Genomic DNA, 25,813 nt, shown 5'->3' with positions numbered 1-25,813 from the left:
TGATTACCTTATAATTCCAGTTGACAGCCTGCTACGGTAGCAAACGGTCACGTTTTTCAATCGCTCCCGTGAGTTAATACTTGTCAGGCGTGTACAAGATTAATTGTTTCATTACGTGGACTACTATTATAGCTCTCAAGCTATTCGAGAAGAAATCTCAATACAAAAGTATCGTCGTGAACGCTATTAAGCAGGCGGTCGAGTTTTTTCTCGAAAAAAAAAGCATTCGCCACAAGCCTCCATCTTCGAGTATACGGTGCTAGAGTCGAACAATAAAAACAATTTGCTTTGTTCCCACACTCAAGTGAAAAAAAACCGCTCCGTGAGTGCAATCTCTTTCAACTTGGTTCGATCCTCTTTGTGTGCGGGTAAAATAATATAACGCTGTGAGCGATATCACCGAATAGCTGAGTGCTAGTCTCCCGACATGGGATCGGGGACTGACCCCTTCCCCATTGGGGATGTGGGTCCGTCTAATCGCCGAGATGGGGAATTTACCGGGCCGCTCTTCCCCGAATGGGGAGACCCTACCGGTAGTCATGGACAACTCGTAATGCTGCGTATGGAAGCCGTCGAGGGTACTCTACCTCCCGCCCCCATTCTCCTTCGCAAGTCAGTGGAAGCTTATCTAGGAGCGCGAGTTGATGGTGCATACCCGGAATCACGAGGTGCGTCATACGTCTTAAAGTTGCGAAACAAGTCACATGTCGAGAAGTTAAAAAAGATGTCAATGCTTGCCGACGGTTTTCCCATCAGAATAGTGGAACACCCTGTGCTTAACATCTCGAAGTGTGTCATCAGTTGCAACGACTCGTGTGTGTACTCGGATGACGAACTAACCGCAGAGTGGCAGGCCCAAGGCGTCAAAGAAGTACGACGAATTACTCGGCAAGATGGAGGAAAGCTAATCAATACTCCAACGATCATCCTAACAATAAACGGTACAGTTGTTCCGGAGAGCATCTTCATAGGATGGATCCGATGTCGTACCCGACCGTTTTACCCCTCACCAATGATCTGCTATTGTTGTTGGGATTTCGGGCACACCCGTACCCGCTGTCAGAACACGGCCAACCCCACATGTGGCAACTGCTCCGGCAACCACGTGATCGTTAAGGAACATCCTTGTACATCCGGTGCCTTTTGCAAGAGATGCAATTCTGCAAACCACTCGATAGCTAGCCGAAAATGCCCCGCCTACATCAAGGAAGAAGAAATTCAACACATACGTGTCGACATGGGAATTTTATACCCAGCAGCAAAAAGACAACACGACTTACGGCACAACCCACAGTCAATGGCATCCGTGGTGGCGGCTGGCAATGATCAGCGTTTCGCTGAGCTCTCCGCCAAAGTAGATAACCTCGTACAGGAAGTTAAGCGTAAGGACGACAGAGTAGAAACTCTACTGACCGAAATCAGAAACAAAGATGCCCACATTGAAAGGCTAGAAGCAGCACTGAAACTAACTCCTCAAGAAAGACTGACCATGGTAAAGGAACACGGGACAATAAAGGATATGGTCCAAAAGATACGCTCCCTGGAATCTGAGCTGGCCAGAAAAGAGAAAGAAGTTGCTGTAATGAGAGACGTCTACGTTCCCAAGAAAACCCTTAATACCACAGCCAACAATACCGAAAAAACCCCTGCGGCAGTTTCTGAACCCTAAACTAGGACTAGACCCCCCTAGGACTAAAAAGAAGGTCGTTAAAACCGATGACTATGGACTACTAAACAAGCGCTCGAAAAACTGTGTCTCGCCAATAGATACTTCAGAACCTATGAATACGTCGATCAACTATTCGCCGGAAAGCGGTGATATCGAAATCTCCTCTGGAGATGAGCCGATGCTGAATGCATCCGGTTACATATCAGATTCTTAAAGAAACCCACCTTTCCAGTCCTCTCTTGTTTCTCCGCCCAACAAATAACGAACATTAACCAGTCCAATGTCTTCGCATCCAACCACTATCGATCCTAGACATCAACCCAGAGCAGAGAGGACTAGCAAACCCGCATCCAAGCTAAATAATTCAGCAAATCGCAAACCACAGCTCTTCAAGAATCATCAAACATCCCCGGTGGAACCACCGAGTAGTCCAGGCCCCGTCAGTGCGGTCGTCTACTCCACCCCGGTACTGGCGGACAACCCTGGGCACTTTTGGTGACCGGAAGAGGGACGGACAAGGGAGAAACCTCCTATACCCCTAAGGACAAAGCGGAAATCGTAGCAATAGCAACAACAGAAGCCCATCAAGAGACTCAAGAACGTACCGTTGGTGCGCCGAAAGTGCATAAACCGTCGTCAACACACAGCATAACATATGACTCTCTGGTGGCAGAACGGACTCCAAGGACTACCCTGCCAGAACTAGCAAGATCCAATGCAGCAATATACGATTTACTTCAGCTCAACCAACAGAACATCCCCTCTCCCACAGCAGGCACTTCCGGTCTAACAGCTTCTTCAAAAAGAAATCTTCGAAGAAAGCCTCCAGTCAAAGTTACTACCCAGTCGACACCAGTCAGGCAATCACAACCCACTACGGTTCGTCACAGTCAAAACGCTTCCACAAAAACACAAAAAGTTATTTCCGTGCAAAACGTAGATCGTCAAAAATCAAACGTTTATAGTTAATCAACTTCAAGCCTAATTATTACGCAAATCTAGTATGGCCTCCTTGAAAAACTTCAGAAACGGTTCTGGAACTCAGTTTTACGACACCCACCCCCTAAAACAGGGCTGCCCAACGTACGGCCCGCGACCACATTTTGTGCGGCCCGCGGAGGGTTCGATGATTCTTCTCGTATTTGGCCCGTTGACTATTATACCAACCCAAAGTAACAACATACCAGGACTATTTAAGGTGAAGATGAATCGAAGCCAAACTTCAAATTTTCAAGAGCACGGATCTGGAGAATCAAACACCCGTTTGAGCTGAAAACCTAATCGATTGGTCATCACCAGCTAGTGACCAATCGATTAAATTTTCAGCTTAAACGGATGTTAGGTTCTCCAGATCCGTGCTCTTGAAAATTTGAGGTTTGGCTTCGATTCATCTTCACCTTAATTTTCAATTGAGTTTGAACCTAATATTTTAGCTACGTAATTATTTAAATTGTTTTGTTTGTTTTTTTTTATTCTTCTTATGTATTTAATTTTATAAATGATTAAAATTCTAAATCTCAACATCTGGGTGTTTTAACAATGTTTTTACCATGGCTTTCTTTGGCATAAAAATATGTAGCCTGAAAAAAAAAACTGATGGGTAAAAGACTAAATTTTCATATATAATTTCACTGAATCATAGGTGAATATTCTCACAGAATCCTGTTAATAAATTTACCCAAAAACTGGGCGTAATTCACGCAGAATCCTTGTCAGTATCATAAACAATATGCTTTTTACTAAACCTTGAACATGATTTTAATAAGAATTATGAGCACGATTTTGATGGAAAACATTGGAAAGCTTCTCACAGAATTTTTAACCAGGATTTCAAGGACTTCTAGCTGATTTTTCAACGAATTCAATACATATTTTTTTTAAGATTCTGGACTAAATTACAATATAACGCTTTGTAACTTTTTGTCAAAAACTTAAGCGAATTTACAATGCAATTTCAAGCAAATTACTTTTGAATTAATTTTACCACTCTCAAAGATTTCCAGCTTTCGAGATGATCATTATCAATATTCTGAAGGAATCGAAGATTTTCGTTATAGCATGATCAAGATTTTAGCATATGTTCATATGTTCTCTGTTCAAAACTAGAATACAGTGAAATATTTGCAAATGTAAAAATTTAAAATGTAAATGTTGAGAGGACCACCCCTACCGGAGTCAGCACGCATTCGGTGGCTCATCATCTGACAACCGTCAGACTGACAGATGCCGTCCACGCCAGACCGATGGGGAAATGTCATCGTCCAAATTATTAAGCTTTGTATTCGCCTAGCATTGTTCAAGTCCACATGTCGTTCATGTTTTAATAAAGTTTTTAATTTGTTATTTGTTGCGTCAATTGCGAGTTTGTTATTGCAACAATTTGGCGACGAGTAAAACTCAAAACGGTTCGCGGAATTTTGCGTAGATCGGTGTTTTTCGCGATCGGGGAGTAAATTCGAGATTCGGCAAGAGTAGAGGTTAGCTGCTATGTCTCGCGAAGGAACACCCAGCTGGGGGGCAAATGAAGCGGAAGCCATCTCATTCCAGCAAGCCCTGACGCAGATTCTCGCTCAACAGCAGAGACTGATTACCCAGTTGTCCCAGCAGATGTCAGCAACACAGCTCGGCCTGAAGAAGCTGTCCCGTGACGACGTTGCACTGAATGCGCTAGCAAGCAACATCAACGAGTTCCGCTACGCACCTGAGGAGGGGTGCACGTTCGATTCTTGATACTCCCGCTACTCGGAATTGTTCGATAAGGATGCCAAGAAGCTGGACGATTCCGCGAAAGTCCGACTTCTTATGAGGAAGCTAAATCCATCGGCCCACGAGCGATATACAAGCTTCATTCTTCCGAAACAATCCAACGAGTTCACCTTCAGCGAAACTATAGAGAAGTTGAAATCGCTCTTCGAATCACCCGTCTCTATTTTCCACCGGCGGTATCAATGCTTGCAAACCGTCAAGGATGACACGGAAGACATCGTTGCGTATTCGTGCAAGGTGAATCGAGCTTGTGTGGATTTTAAACTTGCCGACCTGTCCGAAGAACAATTTAAATGCCTCATCTTTGTCTGCGGCCTCAAGTCGTCGAAGGATTCCGATATTCGGATGCGACTAATAACGCAGGGCTGGTAGCAGTCAGGCAGCAAAATAATAGTGACTTTAGTGACCAAAATGATGAAAATAGTGACCAAAAAGTCACCTAAAAGTGACTTCAAAACAACAAGTATTAGCCATAAAATGACTAGAAATGAAAATATATTCTATGTGTATATTAACCAATCTACATATTGGGTGAATTTAGAATGTAGAGAACTGCATAAATTTGAAATATTTCTTAGCATTTATCTGTTCAGTATAAAAGTTGATTGCCATAAGTTGTCGAAAAGATTGCGAATTGAAGATTTAACCTATCGTATTTTTTCACGAGACGAATATTAACTTGATATAAGTTACTGTTTTATGTTTCAGATTTCAATCAAATGAAAAATAAAACAAAAATCAGAAGGTGTTGTGTACGAGACACGACCGCATGACGTTAACTACGCCAAGGGATTTCCTGTATTTGAATTTAAGTGGATTTTCATAGTTGCAGCCTTCTTTTAGTTCAAACTCTAACCGACCGTTTGGTGGGAAAATATTGAAAATCTACCGATAAATGGCTGAGTTATTAGTATTCAAAATCTTACATAATTTCGTGACGGTCTCAACATTTTAGATTATCAATTGACACCCAGCATATTGCCGTAAGACGTAGTTAACGTCAAAAAACATCACATACACGAACTCCGGAAAACAAACTCGTGATAGAATTTTTAAAATTCTTCGAAGCGTTTGAAATAGAGATACAAACTAAACTAAACAGTGGAATAAATCGAAGGAAAATTGTTGGTTGTAGACAAAATTGTGGTGAAAACCGTTAATGAATTACAGAACATTCCGAAAAACCAAAAAAAAATCTGACAGAATTAAAAATTCAAAAACAAAACAAAAGAAACTCAGGCTAAATTTGTGGTGAAATTTCCGTAAAATTAAACTTTCCTTCCAAATAAACAATTCTAGAATACAATTTTTTGTTGACGAAGTCTAGACAAATGAGATTGGTGTGCATAAAGAATTAAAAAAATATTCTATGCGTAAACTTAAAGTATCTATAGTTCAACTGAACGTTTCAATAAATCTCGCATAAGTTGTGATTTCGCCCTAAAAGCCGTGTGTAACTCGTTGTTTTTGAGACCAAGATTAAAACTATCACCACTGGGAGAAAGAGGAGGATCTTGCCATCGTCCTAGCATTGTTGAATAACTTGTAGATCTGTTCATTTGCTCACGCGATAAATGAATTATTGAAAACAATTATAAAACTCATTAGCGACTCGTAATCTTACGTTTTGTCTGATATACGACCCTGAAAATGACAAACGATTGAAATCGCATATGTATTGCTGTGATTCATGAACAAGTGAATTTGTCGTTAGGAAACAACCACTGATATCATCATTGATGAATTATAATCAGTCAAACAATTATGTTTTTCAAGAGCTGTCCGGAATATGAAGCAAAAATGTGGTTGTGTCCTGAATAGAAATCATGAAAAGGCCGAACTATTTTATTGATTACAGTGAATCAAAGATGTGGAATCCAAATCTACACCCACCATTCAAAATTCAAGTGTTTACAAGGCCTGATTACGCTAAAATGTTGTACAGAACAATCAAATTTATATGTGTTTCGATTAGTTGTACTTCACTGAAGCCTTAAGTGTCCGTAATATGAATCAAAACGGTACTTGCCCCTGGTCGTCCTGGACGAGTTTCTGACAAACTTTTTGATTTTTTTGGTTGTTCTTCTCAATGTTTATCTTCCGGAGGAATTTTGATAATGTTCTTTAATAAGATAGGTTTAGGATACCTTCTATAGCTGTAGATTACTGCAGAAAGTTCACTGATAATTTATTCAGCAGATATTGGTCTTAATATCCATTTATTGCTGTTTGTATTTAAAAAGCTAACACAGCCTGCAATTTTATTATCATCAGATCGCGAAAATAGTGACTTTAGTGACCATTTTTGTGAAAAAAGTGACTTTAGTGACTTTTTGTTGGAAATAGTGACTTTCTAGTGACCAGGTCGAAAAAAGTGACCAAGTCACTAAAAAGTGACCCACTACCAGCCCTGATAACGAAGCTGAATGAATCATCGGATATCACATTAGCGAAAATTGTGGAGGACTGCAGAAGCCTAGTGCTGGTCGTGTGGAGGAATGCACTTTTCAAAGGACTGCCAGTTTCGTGAGCACACATGTCGTGATTGTGGGAAGAAAGGGCACAAAGAGGGCTATTGTGCTTGCTTCGCCGGGAAACCAGCAGGAACCAATGCGAAGAAGAATGCACGGAATCAAAAATCAACGAAAGTGGTGTCCGTAAATTCCGTCAGTCATGGAAGAAAATATGCTGAAGTGCGGATCAACAACGTTCCTGTACGCCTTCAAGTTGATTCCGCGTCGAACATCAGCATAATAACCGACGCCATGTGGAAGCAAATCGGGAAACCAGAGGCATCTCCTCCATCATGCCAAGCCGTGACAGCTTCAGGAGAGCCGCTCAACATCGCGTCCGAGTTCTGGTGTGACATGACCATCAACGGTGTCTCCAAACCAGGTTTGTGTCGTGTCATGGTACCGGAAATTAATCTTTCGGTTCTAGGTTCCGATTGGATGGATAAGTTTGGCCTTTGGGATGTGCCTATCAATTCTTTCTGCAACCAAGTCAGCAGCAGGTCGTCGTCAGAAGTAGCATCAATCCAAGCGAAATTCCCGGAAGTATTCACCAACAAAATGGGACTATGCGGCAAAACGAAGGTCAAGCTTCAGCTTCGCGGAAACCCCACACCGGTGTTTCGGCCAAAGCGTCCCGTCTCCTACAGTATGGAAGAAGCAGTCGAAGAAGAAATTCAGCGTCTACACAATCTGGGGGTCCTCAAACCAGTAGACTTCTCTGACTGGGCTGCTCCTATTGTGGTCGTCCAAAAGCCCAACGGAAGAGTACGGATTTGTGCCGATTTTTCGACCGGTTTAAACGACGTCCTCGAGTCCAACCAATATCCACTTCCGCTACCTGAGGATATTTTTTCGAAGATGTCAGGATGTCGGTACTTCAGTCATATCGACCTTTCCGATGCCTATCTTCAGGTAGAGGTCGATGAAGACAGCCAAAATCTCCTCACAATAAACACCCACAGGGGGCTCTACCAATTTACGCGCTTATCTCCTGGCATCAAGTCAGCCCCGGGGGCTTTTCAGCAGTTGGTAGATGCAATGCTCGCAGGACTCAAGTTCACCTGCGACTACCTGGATGATGTTCTTGTGGGCGGCCGAACTGAAGGGGAGCATAATCAAAACCTCGAGCGGCTGCTGAACCGGTTACAGGAATATGGTTTCACTGTGCGACTCGAAAAATGCACTTTCAACATGGAGCAAGTAAATTACCTTGGGCAAATCATGGATGGCGATGGTGTCCGACCAGACCCCGACAAGGTTGCTGCTATTGCCAATATGCCACCGCCACACGACGTTCCATCGTTACGGTCTTATTTGGGAGCCATAAACTACTATGCAAAGTACATCCCAGAAATGCGAAAGTTGCGGTACCCAATGGACAAACTCCTGAAAGCAGGAACCAAATGGAACTGGAGTGCAGATTGTCAGAACTCGTTCGACCGATTCAAAGAACTGTTGATGTCTCCGCTAATGCTGACGCACTACAATCCTAGACTGGATATAGTCGTATCGGCAGACGCCTCATCCGTCGGCATCGGTGCTAGGATCGCTCATCAGTTCCCAGACGGCACCATAAAAGCAATTTGTCATGCATCCAGAAGTCTGACATCGGCCGAAGAAAACTATAGCCAGATAGAGAAAGAGGGGTTAGCCTTGATATTCGCTGTAACACGATTCCACCGCATGCTATTTGGCCGGTATTTCACGTTAGAAACCGACCATAAGCCATTGTTGGCCATATTCGGATCTAAAAAAGGAATACCCGTTTATACTGCCAACAGGCTACAGCGCTGGGCGCTGACCCTCCTTTTATACGATTTTGACATTCAGTACGTGTCCACCGAAAGTTTTGGCTATGCAGATCTTTTGTCCAGGTTAATCAACAACCACATTCGCCCTGATGAGGAGTACGTAATTGCGGCAATCGAAATGGAGAACACTTTTCAAGATGCTGTGCAGCAATCCCTAGATTTTCTTCCGCTAACGTATAAATCGATTCAGGAAGAAACAAAAGCAGATCCTGTTCTTCAAGAAGTGGTCAAACACGTTCAGAGGGGCTGGCCCGTTAAAAAGGCGATATCAGCGAATCATGTCAGCAGTTCTTTCTACGTAAAGACGGATTATCAGTCATATCCGATTGCCTAGCCTATGGTGAGCGATTGGTCATCCCGTCGAAGTTCCACAAGAAAGTCCTTCAAATGCTCCATAAGGGACACCCCGGCGTCGAAAGAATGAGAGCAGTCGCCCGCAGCTATGTATACTGGCCAACCATCGACGACAGCATCGCTCAACTTGTTCTCTCTTGTAAAGAATGTGCGATGGCTGCCAAAAGCAATACCAGAACCAAACTGAAGTCATGGCCGGTACCTGTAAAACCCTGGCAAAGACTTCATATCGATTACGCAGGGCCTGTGGATGATTGGTATTACCTTATACTAGTCGATGCCTTCACGAAATGGCCCGAAGTAGTCCCAACTCGTCGAATCACTACATCTGCTACGTTGGAAATTCTTCAAGGAATCTTCGCACGTTTTGGAATGCCGGAAACCATAGTGAGTGATAACGGCCGCCAGTTCATCAGTGAGCAGTTTGAACGTTACTGTGACAACAACGGTATACTCCACCTGAAGACACTACCATTCCACCCGCAGTCCAACGGTCTTGCAGAAAGGTTCGTCGACACTTTTAAGCGAACACTTAAAAAAATTACAGCGGGAGGGGTGTGTCTCAGCGAAGCCATCAACACCTTCCTGCTGTGTTACCGTTCAACACCTAACCGAAGCGCTCCTGAAGAGAAGTCCCCTGCTGAGCTGTTGCTTGGCAGACCCCTACGCACATCGCTTGACTTGCTTAAACCTCCAGCTACGTTTCACAAGGTGGAACAAAATAAGCAAGACGATCAATACAACCGCAAACATGGAGCCAAGACCATCAGTTATAATCCAAAAGACCTGGTCTGGGCTAAAGTCTTCAAGAACAACAGTTGGAATTGGGAAGCAGGACAGGTACTTGAGCGAGTGGGGAACGTAATTTACAACGTTTGGCTGCAGCAGAAAAATACACTGATCCGATCGCACTGCAATCAGCTTCGAAGCCGGAGTGAATCCGAGACAGTGGATGCAACAGAAAACTCCGTTCAAGTTCCACTAGACATCCTACTAGACACATGGGGTCTGAACACACAGACCGAGTCTGAATCACAGCACGATCTGGATCTGGACAGTGTTCCGGAGGAGCCGGTACAGAAGAGGACGAAACCGTCCAGTGATTCTCAACGAAGTCATCAACGCCCACCAAGAAGAGTTGAACAGCATCCATCCATACCTCGCCACTCTTCGCGCAGACGAAAGGTGCCTGTGAGGTACGACCCGTTCCATCTTTATTAAAAGGGGGAGGTGTTGAGAGGACCACCCCTACCGGAGTCAGCACGCAGTCGGTGGCTCATCATCTGACAACCGTCAGACTGACAGATGCCGTCCACGCCAGACCGATGGGGAAATGTCATCGTCCATTAATCTTTGTATTCGCCTAGCATTGTTCAAGTCCACATGTCGTTCATGTTTTAATGAAGTTTTTAATTTGTTATTTGTTGCGTTAATTGCGAGTTTGTTATTGCAACAGTAAATTTGTGAAAATCGTGTAAATATTCGTGACTTAGAACGAAAAAACTGCTTTTGAAAATTTTGAAATCAATGACGGAGCTGATTGCTGGCGGATTTCAGGTGTTTTTGAGACCAGAATTGCCGACTTTTTGTGCAATCTTATAGCAATTCTGAATGAATGCTTTCAATTGTTTGTGGATTATTATCTCTTCAAGTGAAATACTCTACCCCCACAGGAAATCAAAACTCAAACTTACCATTTTCGTAGTCCTTGACCGTTTCCTGCTGGAAGTCCTCGTACAGCTGCGGGCGGAACTTCTTCTCCAAACCGTACGAGTAGAACCGGAACAGACACTCCAACCCGTAGCGGAAACCATCGGCGGCATCCTCGTTGGCGATCTGGCGGAACTCGTTGTACATGGTTTTGTTGAAGTTTTCCCGCAGGAAGAACGACCAAAACCGGAACAGGGTGTTCATCTCCTGCGACTGGCCCGGTCCCATGCGTTTGCGTTCCTTCAGACACCGACTGTGATACTTGTGGTAGACCTGCTGCGTGAAGCCGTTCTCTTTCAGCAGTGAATGCGAAGGATGCTGGAACGTTGGCAAGCTTTGAGGCAATGAACCGTAGCTGGAAGCCGTCGGCGAGGTGCCCGTCGAGCTGCCCATACTGGTAGTGCGTGGCCGATGCTCTACGGCGTCCATCACCCAACCGACGTGGCTTTCGACCGGGGGATTGTTCAAATGCCTTGTCTTGCGCTTTCTGGGTGTGATCGGATCAACGAACTCATCCTTGTTCACCGCGAAGAAGCGTGCCTTATGCCGATGGGTTGCGCTCGTTGTGCTTTCGTTCAACAAGTCCGACGGTTCGACATAGGTTGAAGGTGGTGGCGGAGGCGGTGCCCCTTGGACCACTTTGGCCGGTTTCGGGACGATCTTGTCGAACTCTTCCTGGGAGATCAGGTTCACGGTTCGATAGTTTCCGCCCCGGGGCATCAGCAGATCTTCCTCGTAGTTGTACAGGCCGTCGTTGATGATCTGTTCCAGATCCTGGGTGATCTTGGAACGCGTCGTGAAGTCACCCGTCCGATCGTAACCGTCATGCTTTGGTGCTTTGTTGCGTACCTGCAGAAGAAAACTCTCGTAAGTGAATGATGACTAGCAGCGGGGCTGATAGCGCATGAGTGTCTACAAATTGAAGAGACCACAGGCTTGAAAAAAGAGTTTTACAGACTTACATCGTTGTAGTGACCAATTCTTCAAAAAGAGACTTGCTACCAGCCCTATAACAGTGCAACTTTCCCAAAATTTACCTGAGTCACAATGAGCAGCTTGTTGATTTCGTGATCCGATAGTTCATAGTCACTGTCCTCGTCATCGGACCAGTTGTCGGTGAAATGGTTTACACGGCCACCCCCTCGCGGGATGTCAAGTTCTTCGTCAAATTGGAAATCTAACTCCTCCCGTTCTTCGTTCGGTTTGGATGGCCGTGTTGCAGTGGTGGCTTTTCCCGTGGCAGCAACTGCGGCTGCTGCTCCTGGAGTCGAAGGTTGTGGAAGAGTGGCGGCTGCCTCAGTTTGGTCCTTGCTCCGGCTGCGGGAGTCCCGTTTTTTGTCCTGGCTGGGAGTTTGTCCTCCGTCCTGAACTTTGGGATGGGGCTGGGCAGATCGTGAGCGTCGCTTCACTTCTTTCCACAGTTCGGCTTCTTCGGTTGATGGAGCCTGGTCCTTGTCACCAGCTGCTATAGAGTTAGATTTCCGGTCGGCGTTTTTTGGAGCCTGTCCGTCCTGAGCAATGTTTTCTTTTTCGTCTGTGCTTTTGGTGGTCGTCGGTTGAGATGTGGGCGTAGCTTGGGGAGGGGTATCTGTGGAGGAAGCAGAGGCAGGGGCGGGTGGTGTTGCGACATTACCGGATGATAGCTTCCTTAGAGCCACCGACGGGATGAATTCTGGCACGTTGGGGTTTAGGTTTTCCGATTCTGATGTCGTTGGAGTTTTAGTCATTGGTGGCACCACGGGCACTGCCGGGACTATCGAAGGAACTTTGATGATGGCGGGTTGTTGTAGTTGTGGTTGTGCATTTTGAGTACGAAAATTCCGAGGCTTTGGCGGGGGTGGAATACTTGACAGGATTTTGGAAGCTACGGGGACCGCGGGTTTGGCCTCAGCCGGGACTTCCACAGAAGAAGCAGCAGCAGGGGTGGTGGATGACACGTGAGACGGCAGGTGGTGGGTACCGGTGTCCGCCGGATCGATCGGCCACTTGGTTGGGTCGATTTTCGTGCGCACTTTGTAGTCTTCAACCAGGTCCAGCTTGTCGGACTCCTGGATGGCGGTGATGATAATGTTCAGATCAGCGGTCAACGCCTGTACCCGGTGGAAGGAGGCGATCAGTGTTACCGGGAGGAAACCTTCCGGATCCATTTTGCGTCGCAGGTAGAAGTCGCGTTTCAGGTTGTCCTCACTAAAGTAGTACTCACTGTGAACAGAAAATAAATAGAAGTTTATGATCAATTTGAAGCTCTTCAACAATCGTAAAAATCCATAATCCCGCGCCTTTTTGAAAGTTTCTAAGAAATTGTTGATAATTGTAATCTATTGTGCAATTGTTGAGGAATACTATTATCTGCATATTGATTACCTTATAATACGCGGTTGCTACTACGTGATTAACCAGAATAATTGAAATTGCACAAGGAACGAACAAACGGAGCTCGGGAGAAGCTTAACATCTCATTGTATAATTTCCAGAATTCCAAGCATAGCATAGCATAGACTGGCTGTATTCTTCAATAACCTACGAGTAACCTTAGGGAAGATCTGGAAGCCAACCCCGGTGGGAGCTTTGGTCGTATGCTGACAGGGAAGGGGGATTTGCTTCTGTTAACCTGGATCGTCTGTAATCCACATGTTGTCCGAGTGCCAGAGAAAAACTCTTAGCCAAACTGTGCACCATGACCCTCCGAACATTTAGGGGGAATGGTCCTCCGAAAATCTAGAGGGTTAGTGTCAGACCCTGAAAGCCAAGGTGATCAATGGTGCGGACGTTTAGAGGTAACCATACCATCTACTAGAGCTTGTTGCCGCAGCTCTGGAAACAATTTTCATGGTGATGGGTGATATGCAGAGGCGCGTGTTCGGGCGGTGGCCGATCAATGATAGAATGCAATTTGCATGTTACGGATCGCAGGCTGGTTCTTCAACTTCAGCATAATAAACGTGCACAGCCCTCACAACCCCTACGCCAGACCTGCCCAACCTTTTTGAATCGCGGGCCGAATCTCGAAAACGAAATGGTGCGGCGGGCTAAACGTTTTTTTAATGCAGCAATTTTAAAATTTTTGTTATAATTTTGCCTAAAATTCTATGAAAATTGTGCTCAAATTTTTTTCAAATCTTTCGCCCTGAACCCTCTGAGAATGTTGTCCAGGATTTTATTAAAATGCATTCCCAGAAGTCAATCATAAGTTCTTACATGATTTTGTTAGAATCTCATCTAGTATTATTTGAAAATACATTTCGGGGGTTTCTCTTAATGAAGCTCGCTCCGAATTTTACGAGAATTCTGTGCGTGATTCTATGAAAATTGTTTTCAGGATTCCGTCAGAACTCCACCTAATACTCGTTTAAAAAAATGTGATTTAGAATATGAAGAAGTCTGTCCTGCTCAGAATTATGTAAGGAATTTACGAAAATATGTGAGAACCTTTCCAGGGATAATGCTCCAGTTTTGGTGATAATCGTGGCTAGGACTCTGTACTACTGCTGAGAATTTAATGAAAATATTGCATATTTGGGAGAATCCTGCCCATGTTTTCCGTTATATTTATGTGAGAATCCTGTATAAAATGTTATGAGCAGAGGTGACTCGTAACCTCACTTTTTACCTGTTCTACGCATCTAAAAATGCCTTTTTCGACAAATTGAGATCATAAAACACAGAGTAAATGATTGGAATCTTCCTTTCTTGCAAATCTTCACTTGATAGCTGCAAATTGGTTGCGTAAAGTCAAGAATTTCTATTCGTGGAACAGGTAGATTTGAGGTTAGGGAATCGCCACTGGTTATGCGCTATAAATTTGCCGACAATTTGTTGTAATTTTTCATGCTTAGAAGTTTGCGAGGTTCCATCTGAGGGTGTGATGAGATTGTGTTTTATCATATACTTTTTGTCGAAAACATTGATATAAAAATCAGACTTGTACATTCATAGTGAAGGAGTTATTTTCACATTTTGAGTCATTTAAAACAGCAATCAAATTAAAAAAGATCAAACACTAATCTATAGAATCTTCTCAAAATATAGCTTAAACTTGAAGAATCTAAAGTTGTAACAATCAGCTCTGGAATGTTTAAACGTCAAGTTAGTAGAGGAGCGAAAGGGCCAGATATGAGGAGGATCTTAAAACTCCTCGCGGGCCGCACAAAATGAAGTGGCGGGCCGGATGCGGCCCGCGGGCCGTACGTTGGGCAGGCTTGCCCTACGCGCAGCTCAAACGCGAGTACGACCGCTGCCCAAGCCACGACGTCAAAATCATCATAGGAGATATAAACGCTCAGGTTGGCCAGAAGGATGAGTTAGGACCGATTATTGGAAAGTTCCGCGCTCAGTCGCTGACGAACGAAAACGGCTTACGACTTATTGATTTCACAGCCTCCAAGAAAATGGGCATTCGTAGCACCTACTTCCAGCACAGCCTTACCTATCGATACACCTGGATATCACCACAGCATACAGAATCACAAATCGACCAGGTTCTGATTGATGGACGGCATTTCTTTGACTTCATCGACGTAAGGACTTATCGTGGCGCTAACGTCGACTCTGACCACAATCTGGTTATGGTTGAATTGCGCCCAAAACTCTCCGTCGTTAACAACGTACGGCACCGACGACCGGGGCATGACCTAGAGCGGCTGAAGCAACAGGTATGCGCAGCACCTCGAGGCTGCATTATCGGAAGAGAGTGAGCTGGATGAAGCCCGTCTTGAGGAGTGCTGGAGAACAGTGATAGCAGCCATAAACATACAGCTGAGAGCAACGTCGGGTACGTGGGACGGATTTGACGGAACGATTCGTTCGACAAAGAATGTAGGCAGATTCTGGAGGAGAAGAATGCAGCGCGGGAACGTTATAGACGACATCAGCAGACCCGCCTCTTTCAGGAGAAAAAAAACGCAGCCTGGAGGAGACGGAGTGCGAAGAGGTGGAACAGCCGTGCCGGTCTCAAGAAACACGGAAGTTCTATCAGAAGCTCAACGCATCCCACAACGGCTTCGTGCCGCGAGCCAACATATGCAGGGATAAGGATGAGGGCAATAATAAAGCTGCTGGTAAGGATGGTATCGGAGCTGAACACATAAAGATGGGCCTGGAGTTGCTGGCCATTTGTCTGCACCGCCTGATAGGCACAATCTGGGAAACAGAACTGCTACCGGAGGAGTGGAAGGAAGGGGTACTATGCCCCATCTACAAGAAAGACGACAAGTTAGATTGTGAGAATTTTCGAGAAATCACCATTCTAAATGCGGCCTACAAAGTATTATCCCAGATCATCTTCCGTCGTCTGTCACCTGTAGTAAACGAGTTCGTGGGAAGTTATCAAGCCGGCTTTGTTGACGGCCGATCGACAACGGACCAGATCTTTACTGTACGGCAAATCTTAGCTTAGCTTAGCTTAGACTGACTACACATATCAATGGTTGCTATTCCGTGATTGATCGAAGTCAGTGAAAATGCACAAAGAATCAACTAGAAGTTCGGCTGGGATTGGCCATAATCTTCTTCAGTGTGTATAATTCAGTGCCTCTATTTATACAGGGTCAATAACGGCGCCGGCCACGTCCTTGCAGTCAGTTGGGATTGGGGGAAGGAATGTTAGTGTGTAACCTTTGCTTTTTGGAGACCGTGTTTGCCTCTGCATCTCCACAAAGGTTACTGGGAGGGATGTTTGTTAATGGGGAGGATCGTTGGGTCATAGGATTCACTTTGATAAGCGATTAGACCATGATAAACAATGATTTGTGAGATATATACATGCTTATACGTAAATATAATTGTTCATATAATTTCTATGTAGAGGAAAATTATGCCGACACTTGAGGTGACGAACCATTCAAAGTTTGTTGAAAAAATACCTAAATGTAACATTCCTACAGCTGTCAGTACGAAAGCATGTGTTATTATATTTTACTCATTTGAAAAGAAACAAAAGACTCAATTGGTTGGGACATCATAGAACACTCTTTTTCTTATGCCGACACTTACAGTGGCGAACCATCCAAAGTTTGGTGAATAAAGTGAAACTTTCGCAAGTCTACACTTGTAGTGTCGAACCATTCAAAGTTTTTTTAATTACAAAAATAAAGGTATATAAGAGGTGTTCTGAAAAAAAAATGTTAAACATAAAAAAATCATGAATCAGAGTTTGTGTCGATACTCACAGTGACAAACCATCCATAGTTTACTGAAAAATCATACTGCTGTGTGCGTTTGAAATGCAAATATCAAATGCGGGAAAACCAAACGCGGTAAGATTTTCCACAAGAAATGCGATGTCAAAGATACATTTTTCTTGCTAGGTCGGCGATGATTAAGAATATCGTTGCTAGGTGTCCTTTGATTGTTTTTTGTTACCGCATTTGGAGGATGTTTAGTCAAGCTTTGCAGCTCAAATGCAAACAGCAATATTTACATCCCACCATTGTAACGATTGAATGTGCAGTCATACATATTTTATAGATTAGAAATAGTAGCATGAAACGAGCTCACCAATTGATCCGTTATCCTTGACTGAGCAGCCACAATCCACTTTCGGCTTCACTCGTTTGCTCGGCTATAAAAAAGCACTCAGGAAAAAATAAAATAAGCGCGCGACCCAAAAAGAATAAAAAAAAAACTGTTCGGGCTTTCTTGACGCACTGCCCAGGAGCAAGCGTCAAGGTCGAAGGATCAAACAGAACTCTGATCTTTACTGTACGGCAAATCCTCCAAAAACATCGTGAATACCAGGTCCCAACGCATCATCTTTTCATCGATTTCAAGGCGGCATACGATAGCATCAACCGCGTAGAGCTATGAAAAATCATGGCCGAGAGAACAGTTTTCCCCCGGAAGCCCACAAGACTATTAAGACCAACTATGGAAGCTGTGCAAAATTGTGTGAAGCTTTCAGGCGAACATTCCAGTTCGTTTGAATATCGTCGGGGACTACGACAAAGTGATGGACTTTCCTCCCTATTGTTCAATATTGCGCTAGAAGGTGTTATACGGAGAACTGGGCTTAACAGCCGGTGTACAATTTGTCACCGCCGTCAATTTGTTTGCTTCGTGGATGATATGGATTGTGGGCTTTGTGGGATTGTGGGCCGAACATTTGAAAAGGTGGAAGACCTGTATACCCGCCAGAGCGCGAGGCAGCTCTCCTAGGAAGCAATGTTACGATAGAAGGGGATACGTTCCAGGTGGTCGACGAGTTCATCTACCTTGGATCCTTTGGTACGGCTGATAATAACGTTAGCCGTGAAATACTGAGGCGCATCATCAGCGGAAGTCGGGCCTACTATGGCCTCCACAACAAGCTGCGGTCAAAAAAAGCTCCACAACAAGCTGCGGTCAAAAAAACACATCCCCGCACTAAATGCACCATGTCCAAACGGTCATAAAGCCGGTAGACTGCTACGGGCATGGAATGTGGACGATGCTCGAGTAGGACCTGCAAGCACTTGAAGTCTCCAAACGGGTGCATAGGAAGATCTGTGTGCCGGAACACGGTGTATGGCGGCAAAGAATGAACTACGAGCTCGCCCAACTCTACGGCGAACCTAGAAGGTATCCAGAAGGTGATCAAAGCTAGTAGGATACGATGGGCACGACATGCTGCAAGAATGCCGGACAATCAACCTGCAAAGATAGTGTTCGCTTCGGACCCGGTTGGTACAAGAAAGCGTGGAGCGCAGCGAGCTAGGTTGGCGAATCAAATGCACAGCGATTCGGCGAGCGTGGGGCAGTACCGAGGATGGAAAGATGCGGCCACGAATCGAATATTGTGGCGTAAAATTGTTGATTCAATGTTATCTGTTTAAATCAATGAAATGAAACACATCTAATTCAGTTGAAATAAAAACATGAAACGAGCTCACCAATGGATAATCCACCGTCGACAGAGCAGCTACAAATCAATTTCAATTTCGTCACCAACACGCCTAACGCAGTCGGGCTAAATGAACAACTATAAGGAAGAACTGTGCAGCCACATGCGCGCAAACCTTAAGAACAAAACCACTATCGAAAGCGACTCGATTACTCAGTCAATTGTTATGTATTACTATTAAATACAGATAGCAGCATGAGAAAATGTTAAAATTTTCTTTGAATTTATATTTTTTTACCAAATGCGCGGAGTCAGGCAATGCATTGAACTAGGACACTTCACATTACTAAATTCTTCAACTTACATTTGCTTTTTGATACACTCCTTGATGCTCAGCTGATCCATACCGATGAGCGGTGCTCCGTTGTAATAGAACGTGCTGAGGTAAGGCATCATGAACGCAGTCTGTTCCTTTCCGATCGCTTGTCCCACGCCGTTGAACTCCTGCACAAACTCTCCCCCGTTGGTAAGGGGTTGCCCGATGTGAGGTGCTCCCCGATCGCCATGTCGCGGTCCTCCAGGAATGTGACCTCCCCGAGCCGATGGTGGCCCTCTTCGGATTGGTCCCCCGCGGGAAAGTCGACCTCCACGTCCGCCGCGATACGAGGGAGGTGGGCCACCGCCCCTACTGGTTCGGATACGACTGGTTCGTGGTAGTGGTGGTGGCGGTCGTTCCTGATGCCAGCTACTTTCCTCGTACTCATCGTATCGGCGTCGACGGGGGGTTCGTTCCCGGCGACCTCGCTGTTTTGGCAGATCGATCGGCAGGGGGACCCACTTGGGACGAGGTCCCTTGCGGCTGTTTGCACCGTTGATCTGATCACCAGAATCCGCACTCTTCGGTCGATTGTGATCTTCCTCGGTGGCGGGCTGTTTGGCAGGAACTTGTTGCTGAGTTTGGGTTGCGGCTGTTTCCACATGGGGTGCCTGCCACGCCGTTGATGTTGGGAGTTGAGATTTCGGCGCTGCAGAAACTGCGCTGACTGGGGCAGGTTTGGGGACAGGGGCGGCTGCTGGAGTTTCACTGGTGGTGGTGGTGGATGGTGGCTTTTCCGGTTCTGTGGCGGATACTGCGGCAGGTGCTTGTTCAGTTCCTTGTTTCTTCGATTCAGCGGATTTGGAATCCAGCGTTGGCCAATCGGTATTGCTGGACAGGTCACTTGACTGGGAAAGGAAAGAAAATGTGTCAATTCGTAACATATGTGTAGATGCAATCCAGTCTTACCTTTTGACTAGGTCGCTTCTTCTCTTTTGCTGGAGCGGGAACTGGTTTCGGTTGTTCTGGGGCTGGTTTCGGTTGAACACTCGCTTTGGCTGCTGGGAGAACGTTGGCGTTAGTTCATACATGACTTTACATTAGATTGAATAGTAAAACTTACGTTGTGGAGGGGCCTTTGACTGTTGTTTGGGTTGAAGTACTCGCTTTTCCTGGGGGTGAGTGTGAGGTGCTTTGCGGGGTGGTGGTGCAGCTGTAGTCGTGGTGGTGGTGGTAGTAGTAGTAGTTGCTGCAGCAGGAGCAGAAGACGGAGCTACTGCTCCCGCTGTTGAGCTTGATTCGGAGGATTTTGCCGTTTTTGCGTCACCGGATGGGATGGGTGCTGGTTCAACCGTTGGAGTTACCTGAAACGATACATACTTAGGTTAGAAATTTGTTGATCTAACCATGTAAATGGCATAAGACAATAATAGAACGCCAAAGAATGTTACTATACACGCGCCCCTACGTTGATAGATTTTTGCTTTACTAGTATCTTATTGAAGAGAACGACGTTCCATAAAATATTAATGTTCCAAAGGTCACGAATTTTCTTCTTGCAAATCTCAACAGTTTTGTTCAGCTCAGCTGAGTTACTTTTAGTTGCTATTCGATTCATTCCAAAATCTGCGGATTGGTAAGTTGCAGAAAAATTTCGAAAAGCTGTTCTAGTCATCTATCATTTCAAAGCATGTCTTTCCATGTGAAAAATGAGTTTCACAACAAAATAAACTTTTGTAGTGAGCTAATATTATGTTGTATCGCTAATTGTAATATTTCGTTGAAACATTTCAGTTTTCCACAACTATTTGTTTATAGACAACGAAAAGATTAAGGCTAAGTAGCCCGTCATTCGTTTTGGCAACAATGATGACTTTTCAGCTTGCATTTCAAAGGGATAAAACTCAGTATTGATAGTTTGTATTGACTTGAAAAAGTATCACTGTACATGCATAAACTATGCTGATACTTTTTCCGCAGTGTCAGTGCAAAACCTACTGATTTTCTTTGATTCAAAATCGTGAGATGAATTAGCAACAATCATCAACGACGCGTACAAATTTCAATGACGGCCTACTTCGCCTTAAGGCTCAAGAATGCATCATACAATCATCAGCAATCAGCAAAAAACCAAAAAAAACAGCTTTTTCGTTAAAATTTAAACAGATCTATCTGAAAATCTATTATCGCATTACAGATAACAAGGGGAAAGGACAATGATAGATTTTCATGAACATTGTTTCAATTTTGAACAAAAAAACTGGTTTTAAAAATTTGGTAAACGATGATGGTTATTTTTCTCTTAAGGTAAACAAAAATGATGCTTCTTATTTTTGGTATTACGACAGATTCTGCTCAGCTTAGGGTTCTAAGAACATTATCACTGTTATTAACTTAATGCATCCTTTGCAAAAATTGTCTTTTTGCATTCGTACTCGTGTGGCATGTACGATTATACTCTATACCCGAGGAAATAGAGGAATGTGGGGCAAGATGAGCACCCGGGGCAAGATGGGCACCCCTGGTTTGTGTCGTTTCTACCGATTTTTTTTCAATACATTATTTGGGGTTCTGATGAATATCATTAAATTGATATGATGGCCATAAATTTCAGCTAAAAAATCAACAGCACAACGTAAATATTGTCCAAAATACATAGAAGTCCAAAAATTAACCTTTTCATATAAGATTTGTTCATTTAAAAGTGATATTTTTGTTGCGTAAGCAAATTAATTCATACGTTTTTGGCCGTATAGTTATAGAATAATCTTCTGTAGATAATCAGGAGCAAAACTTTTTATCAAATTTAAAAAATATTTCAATTGTTTTGATTATATTAATAAATTTACACCCTTGGGGCAAGATGAGCACCATGTTCAAAATTAAGTAAAAGTGTGAAATTATAGAACCACATTCAGCTGTGAGCTTGACTTACGGTATCTTCTTTGCACAAAACAATTTTTCTAAAAAATATACAAACAAACAACAAATTTAATCGTTTTTTAAGTAAAATCTAAGCAATTTATGAAAAGTTATTTATTTTCTGATAAAAGTTTTAAAAACTAAGCTAGTTGAAGATAAATATTATCAGATATTAAAGATAATATCTTGGGATATTGCAAGCATTGAATAATAATAGTTTTCTTTAGTAAATTGCATCTTTTTATGGGGGTGCCCATCTTGCCCCGCAGTTTTTTTGACCGATGATAAAAAAGCTATTTTTTAAAGTGTTATTTGGAAAACTATTTATCACTTTTTAAAACTTTTAATGGTTGGAGGTCAAAGTAATAATGTAAAAGATAAGGATGGTTACCAATTTTACCAAAATAATAACGTTTAAGTAGGCTTAAATCGCGCTTATCCTTAGGGTGCTCATCTTGCCCCGCCTGACCCTAACTATTTCAATTTCCATTCCGTAAAGAACTCAGAAACATGCAACATTGATAGTCGCGAATATTAAAGCAGGCCTGCTAAACCTTATTGAACCGCGGGCCGAATCTCAGCAAAACACTTTAGTAGCAGATAATTTTTTTTTTGTAACAATGTAACATAAAAAAAATCTTTTAAAAAATGGAAAAAAATCATTTTATTAAAAACCCTTAAGGTGAAACATTTTAGAATCCAAGGATGGCCAACTTGTGACTCTAAGGACTGTTCATTTAAGAAAGTGTACAAGTGTTTTTTACAGTAAACTGTTTATTTTCGAACAAATTCATGAGTTTACCTAAAATACATGGAAATCAACGTAATTTCGATCAAATTCACATAAATTTGAACATTTATTGAGCATTGCTGGAGAATGCTCTTACTTTTCTTTTGATACCTCCCATAAAATTCTGCACAACTTTTTTCGGAACTTTTCGAACTGCTTTTTAAACTGCTGACCACATTTTCTTGAAAAAATCGATGGAGCGTGCTTCTCTTCCATCCTTCTTAAGATGCCGTTTGATTATTGCCCAATATGTTTCAATGAGGCGTAGTTCTGAGCAATTTGATTGATTCGATCATTTTTCTACAAATTCGACTTATTCCTTCTTGAGCATCTCCAAAGTAGCTGAAGCATAGTGAGCCGATGCTAGGTCTGGCAAAAACAATGGAGGCATGGTATGCTTTCAGTAGATGGGCAGAAGCCATTTTTTAATGCATTCAGTTCTGTAATTTTCGCCGTTGATTGAACCCGTCGTGAAATATGTAGTACTTTCATACTGCAGGAGCAAATTGCTTGCCATACCAAATCATTTTTCCCAAATTTTTCTGTTGGGATGTATCGTACGTCGTCAGGAATATCTGTTTTGGCCACAGCGTTGAAAAAAATCAATTTGGACACTTCGCGATTTAAGCCAAATCTCGGAACGGCAGTTTTTCTGTACACCATTTGTGCAGAAAAAATTGAGAGTCGCCATGTCAATTCGACCCATCGTTTAGAATTTATAATTTTTTATGTCAACTTTTGTCTGCTGTCAAAATAAACACTTGAGATCACACTGAGACAAAATTCTATTTGTTTTTATGGAATTTTTACACCAAAATGCTAATATTTAGGTGTCCACTTTCTTAAATGAACAGTCCTTACTCGTGTTTTCAAAGGTACTAAACTAGAGGCAAACGTTCCTGATCCTCTTATTTTAAGCTTTCTGCTAGTGCACAAAACCAAAATAAAAAGTGCACTGTTGTTGGATGCCTCTTCCGCGAGATAAGTGTCTTTGAAGTTTTAGTGAAGTTAGATTCCAAACTGACAAAAAAGGAAATTGAAGAAGACTGCAAGTGGTGGTCGAAATACGCGTATCTGTCAAAGATAAGCATTTTGGAGCGGAATTAAAAGGTACACGGTACTCCATCTACTTTTAAAGTTTATCTATTGAGATTCTGCTCAGAGGATTCGAACATTGATAAGAGTTAATAAAAATAGATATTTGCTGCGCAGCATCTCATCGAGGATTCTGTGAAAACTGTGTTCAGAATAATGTCATCTAGACTAGAGTTTTTATAAGAATTATGCCTAGAATGTTACGAGAATGGAGAAAGGTTCGATAAGAAAGCCACTCATAATTCAATCAGAAATCCACATAAGATTCTGTCAGAACCCTACATGTTTTTGGAAACTTGTTATCAGAAGACATTGTGCGTGTGTGTGTTGGGGGTTTGGCATCTAAGCCGAAAAAGACATGAAATTGCGAAAAGAGACGTGTTATCACTCATGTCCCTGAAAGTTCGGTCAAAAAATCTAATAGAATCATGTCCTAAATATTGTAAGAATTTAAAAATCTTGGAGAAAAGATTGAATAAAAAATACAAAACATTTGGTGTAAAAATTATGCATCTTGCCCAAAATTAATTGGGCACCCTATACAAATTTTCCTTACTTTTGTCAAAATTTGATGAAAATTTTCATAAAATAGAGAAAAATGGACTTTCATACTTCAAATTCAAACATTCTTCTCTAGTTAAATTATCATAAAGAACAATTCCAACGGTTATTTCAATTTAGAAAAGAATACTTCTTGTGTTGGGTATCTTACAGACGTATCTACAGTGATCAATTTCTCTCTTTTGCTTAGTACACGAAGTTCAATCGATTTTGCTAAAATTTTCCGTGGCAACATAATGAAGGACAATCTTTCTACTGAATCGAAAATATCAGTCGAAAACATTTGCCCGGCTAGGTAATTGGCTAAAGAGAATGTCGATGAAGAGAAATCGATCATTGCAGTTACGCCCTTAAGATACTGAAAGCGAGGCTTGGAATCCATCTACTAAATATTTTCAAAATTTGAAATTCGAGTTTAAATTCAGTTTGAATTTAAACAAAAAAAAAAGAAAATTGAACCCACTTCAAGTTGGTAGAACAACCAATAGGCCAGATATGAGACGACCAGTGGCGATTCCCCAACCTCAAATCTACCAGCTCTACAAATAGAAGTTCATACATTTTCACAACAATGACCATCTACTGAGTAGGGAATGGTTCAAATAGTTGATTTCAATCATCTATCTTTTTCGACAAATTGTAAATTGGTGAAAACATCAAATTATGCCACAAGTTGGGCAACCTTGAAGTAAAGCTTGCCCTAACTAGCCCTAAGTAAAGGCCTTATGCTTATCTATCTAATCTATTATCTTCTATTTAAATGATTTTACTAGCCTCGTCGGGGCCTTCCTTAGCCGAGAGGTTAGAGTCCGCGGCTACAAAGCACAGCCATGCTGAGGGTGTCTGGGTTCGATTCCCGGTCGGTCCAGGATCTTTTCGTAATGGAAATTTTCTTGACTTCTCTGGGCATAGAGTATCATCGTACCTGCCACACGATATACGAATGCGAAAATTGCAAAAGTTTGGCAAAGAAAGCGTGGAAGTGCTCATAAGAACACTAAGCTGAGTAGCAGGCACTGTGTCAATGAGAACGTAATGCCAAGAAGAAGAAATAGCCTCGTCGAGCCAGCTGGTTTTTAGAAATTCATTGAGGCATACTTCCAAGGTTTCTATCAGGTATTACTCAAAAATATTACAATGAATTGATACGATGATTTTTTCAAGAACTTTCCTAAGGATTCCTTCAATATCTCCGTTTAGGTTACCTTTAAGCATTCTACTCAACATTCCCAGTTTCCTCCATGGATTTTTCCAGAAATTCCTTTAGAAATTCTCAATGTATTTCAGCATGAATTTATTCAGTGATTACTTCATGCGTTTTCTTAGAATTTTATCAAAGATATTCTTTTCGGGCTTATTGAAGAGTTCAACTAGTATCTCATATTATCCTAGGAATTTCTTAAAGATTCTGTACAGCATTTCATCAAAAATTCAACCAGAAAAGGATGCCTTCAGAAATTGCTCCAGAGATTTCTCCTATGGTTTGTTAA

At 42.8% G+C, this 25,813-nt stretch overlaps 1 protein-coding gene across 3 annotated transcripts in view; it reads right to left on the bottom strand.

Moving 5' to 3' along the window:
- LOC5571437 (la-related protein 1) overlaps nt 1–25,813 on the bottom strand; it is a 64,142-nt gene that overhangs the window by 9,974 nt on the left and 28,355 nt on the right. For 2 of the 3 annotated variants that reach the window (XM_021838194.1, XM_021838193.1), the window contains exons 4-8: nt 20,079–20,319; nt 19,925–20,016; nt 19,004–19,863; nt 11,861–13,025; nt 10,808–11,672 (exon numbers count right to left, since the gene is read on the bottom strand). In XM_021838194.1, coding sequence (XP_021693886.1) covers nt 10,808–11,672; nt 11,861–13,025; nt 19,004–19,863; nt 19,925–20,016; nt 20,079–20,319 — 3,223 coding nt within the window. The remainder of the gene's footprint in view (nt 1–10,807; nt 11,673–11,860; nt 13,026–19,003; nt 19,864–19,924; nt 20,017–20,078; nt 20,320–25,813) is intronic. The other variant, XM_021838195.1, reaches the window with a different exon arrangement.

The sequence above is a fragment of the Aedes aegypti genome, chromosome 1 (genome assembly GCF_002204515.2).
Source record: "Aedes aegypti strain LVP_AGWG chromosome 1, AaegL5.0 Primary Assembly, whole genome shotgun sequence".
NCBI classification, from domain to species: Eukaryota; Metazoa; Arthropoda; class Insecta; order Diptera; family Culicidae; genus Aedes; species Aedes aegypti.
This window is presented reverse-complemented; position numbering and strand designations above follow the sequence as displayed.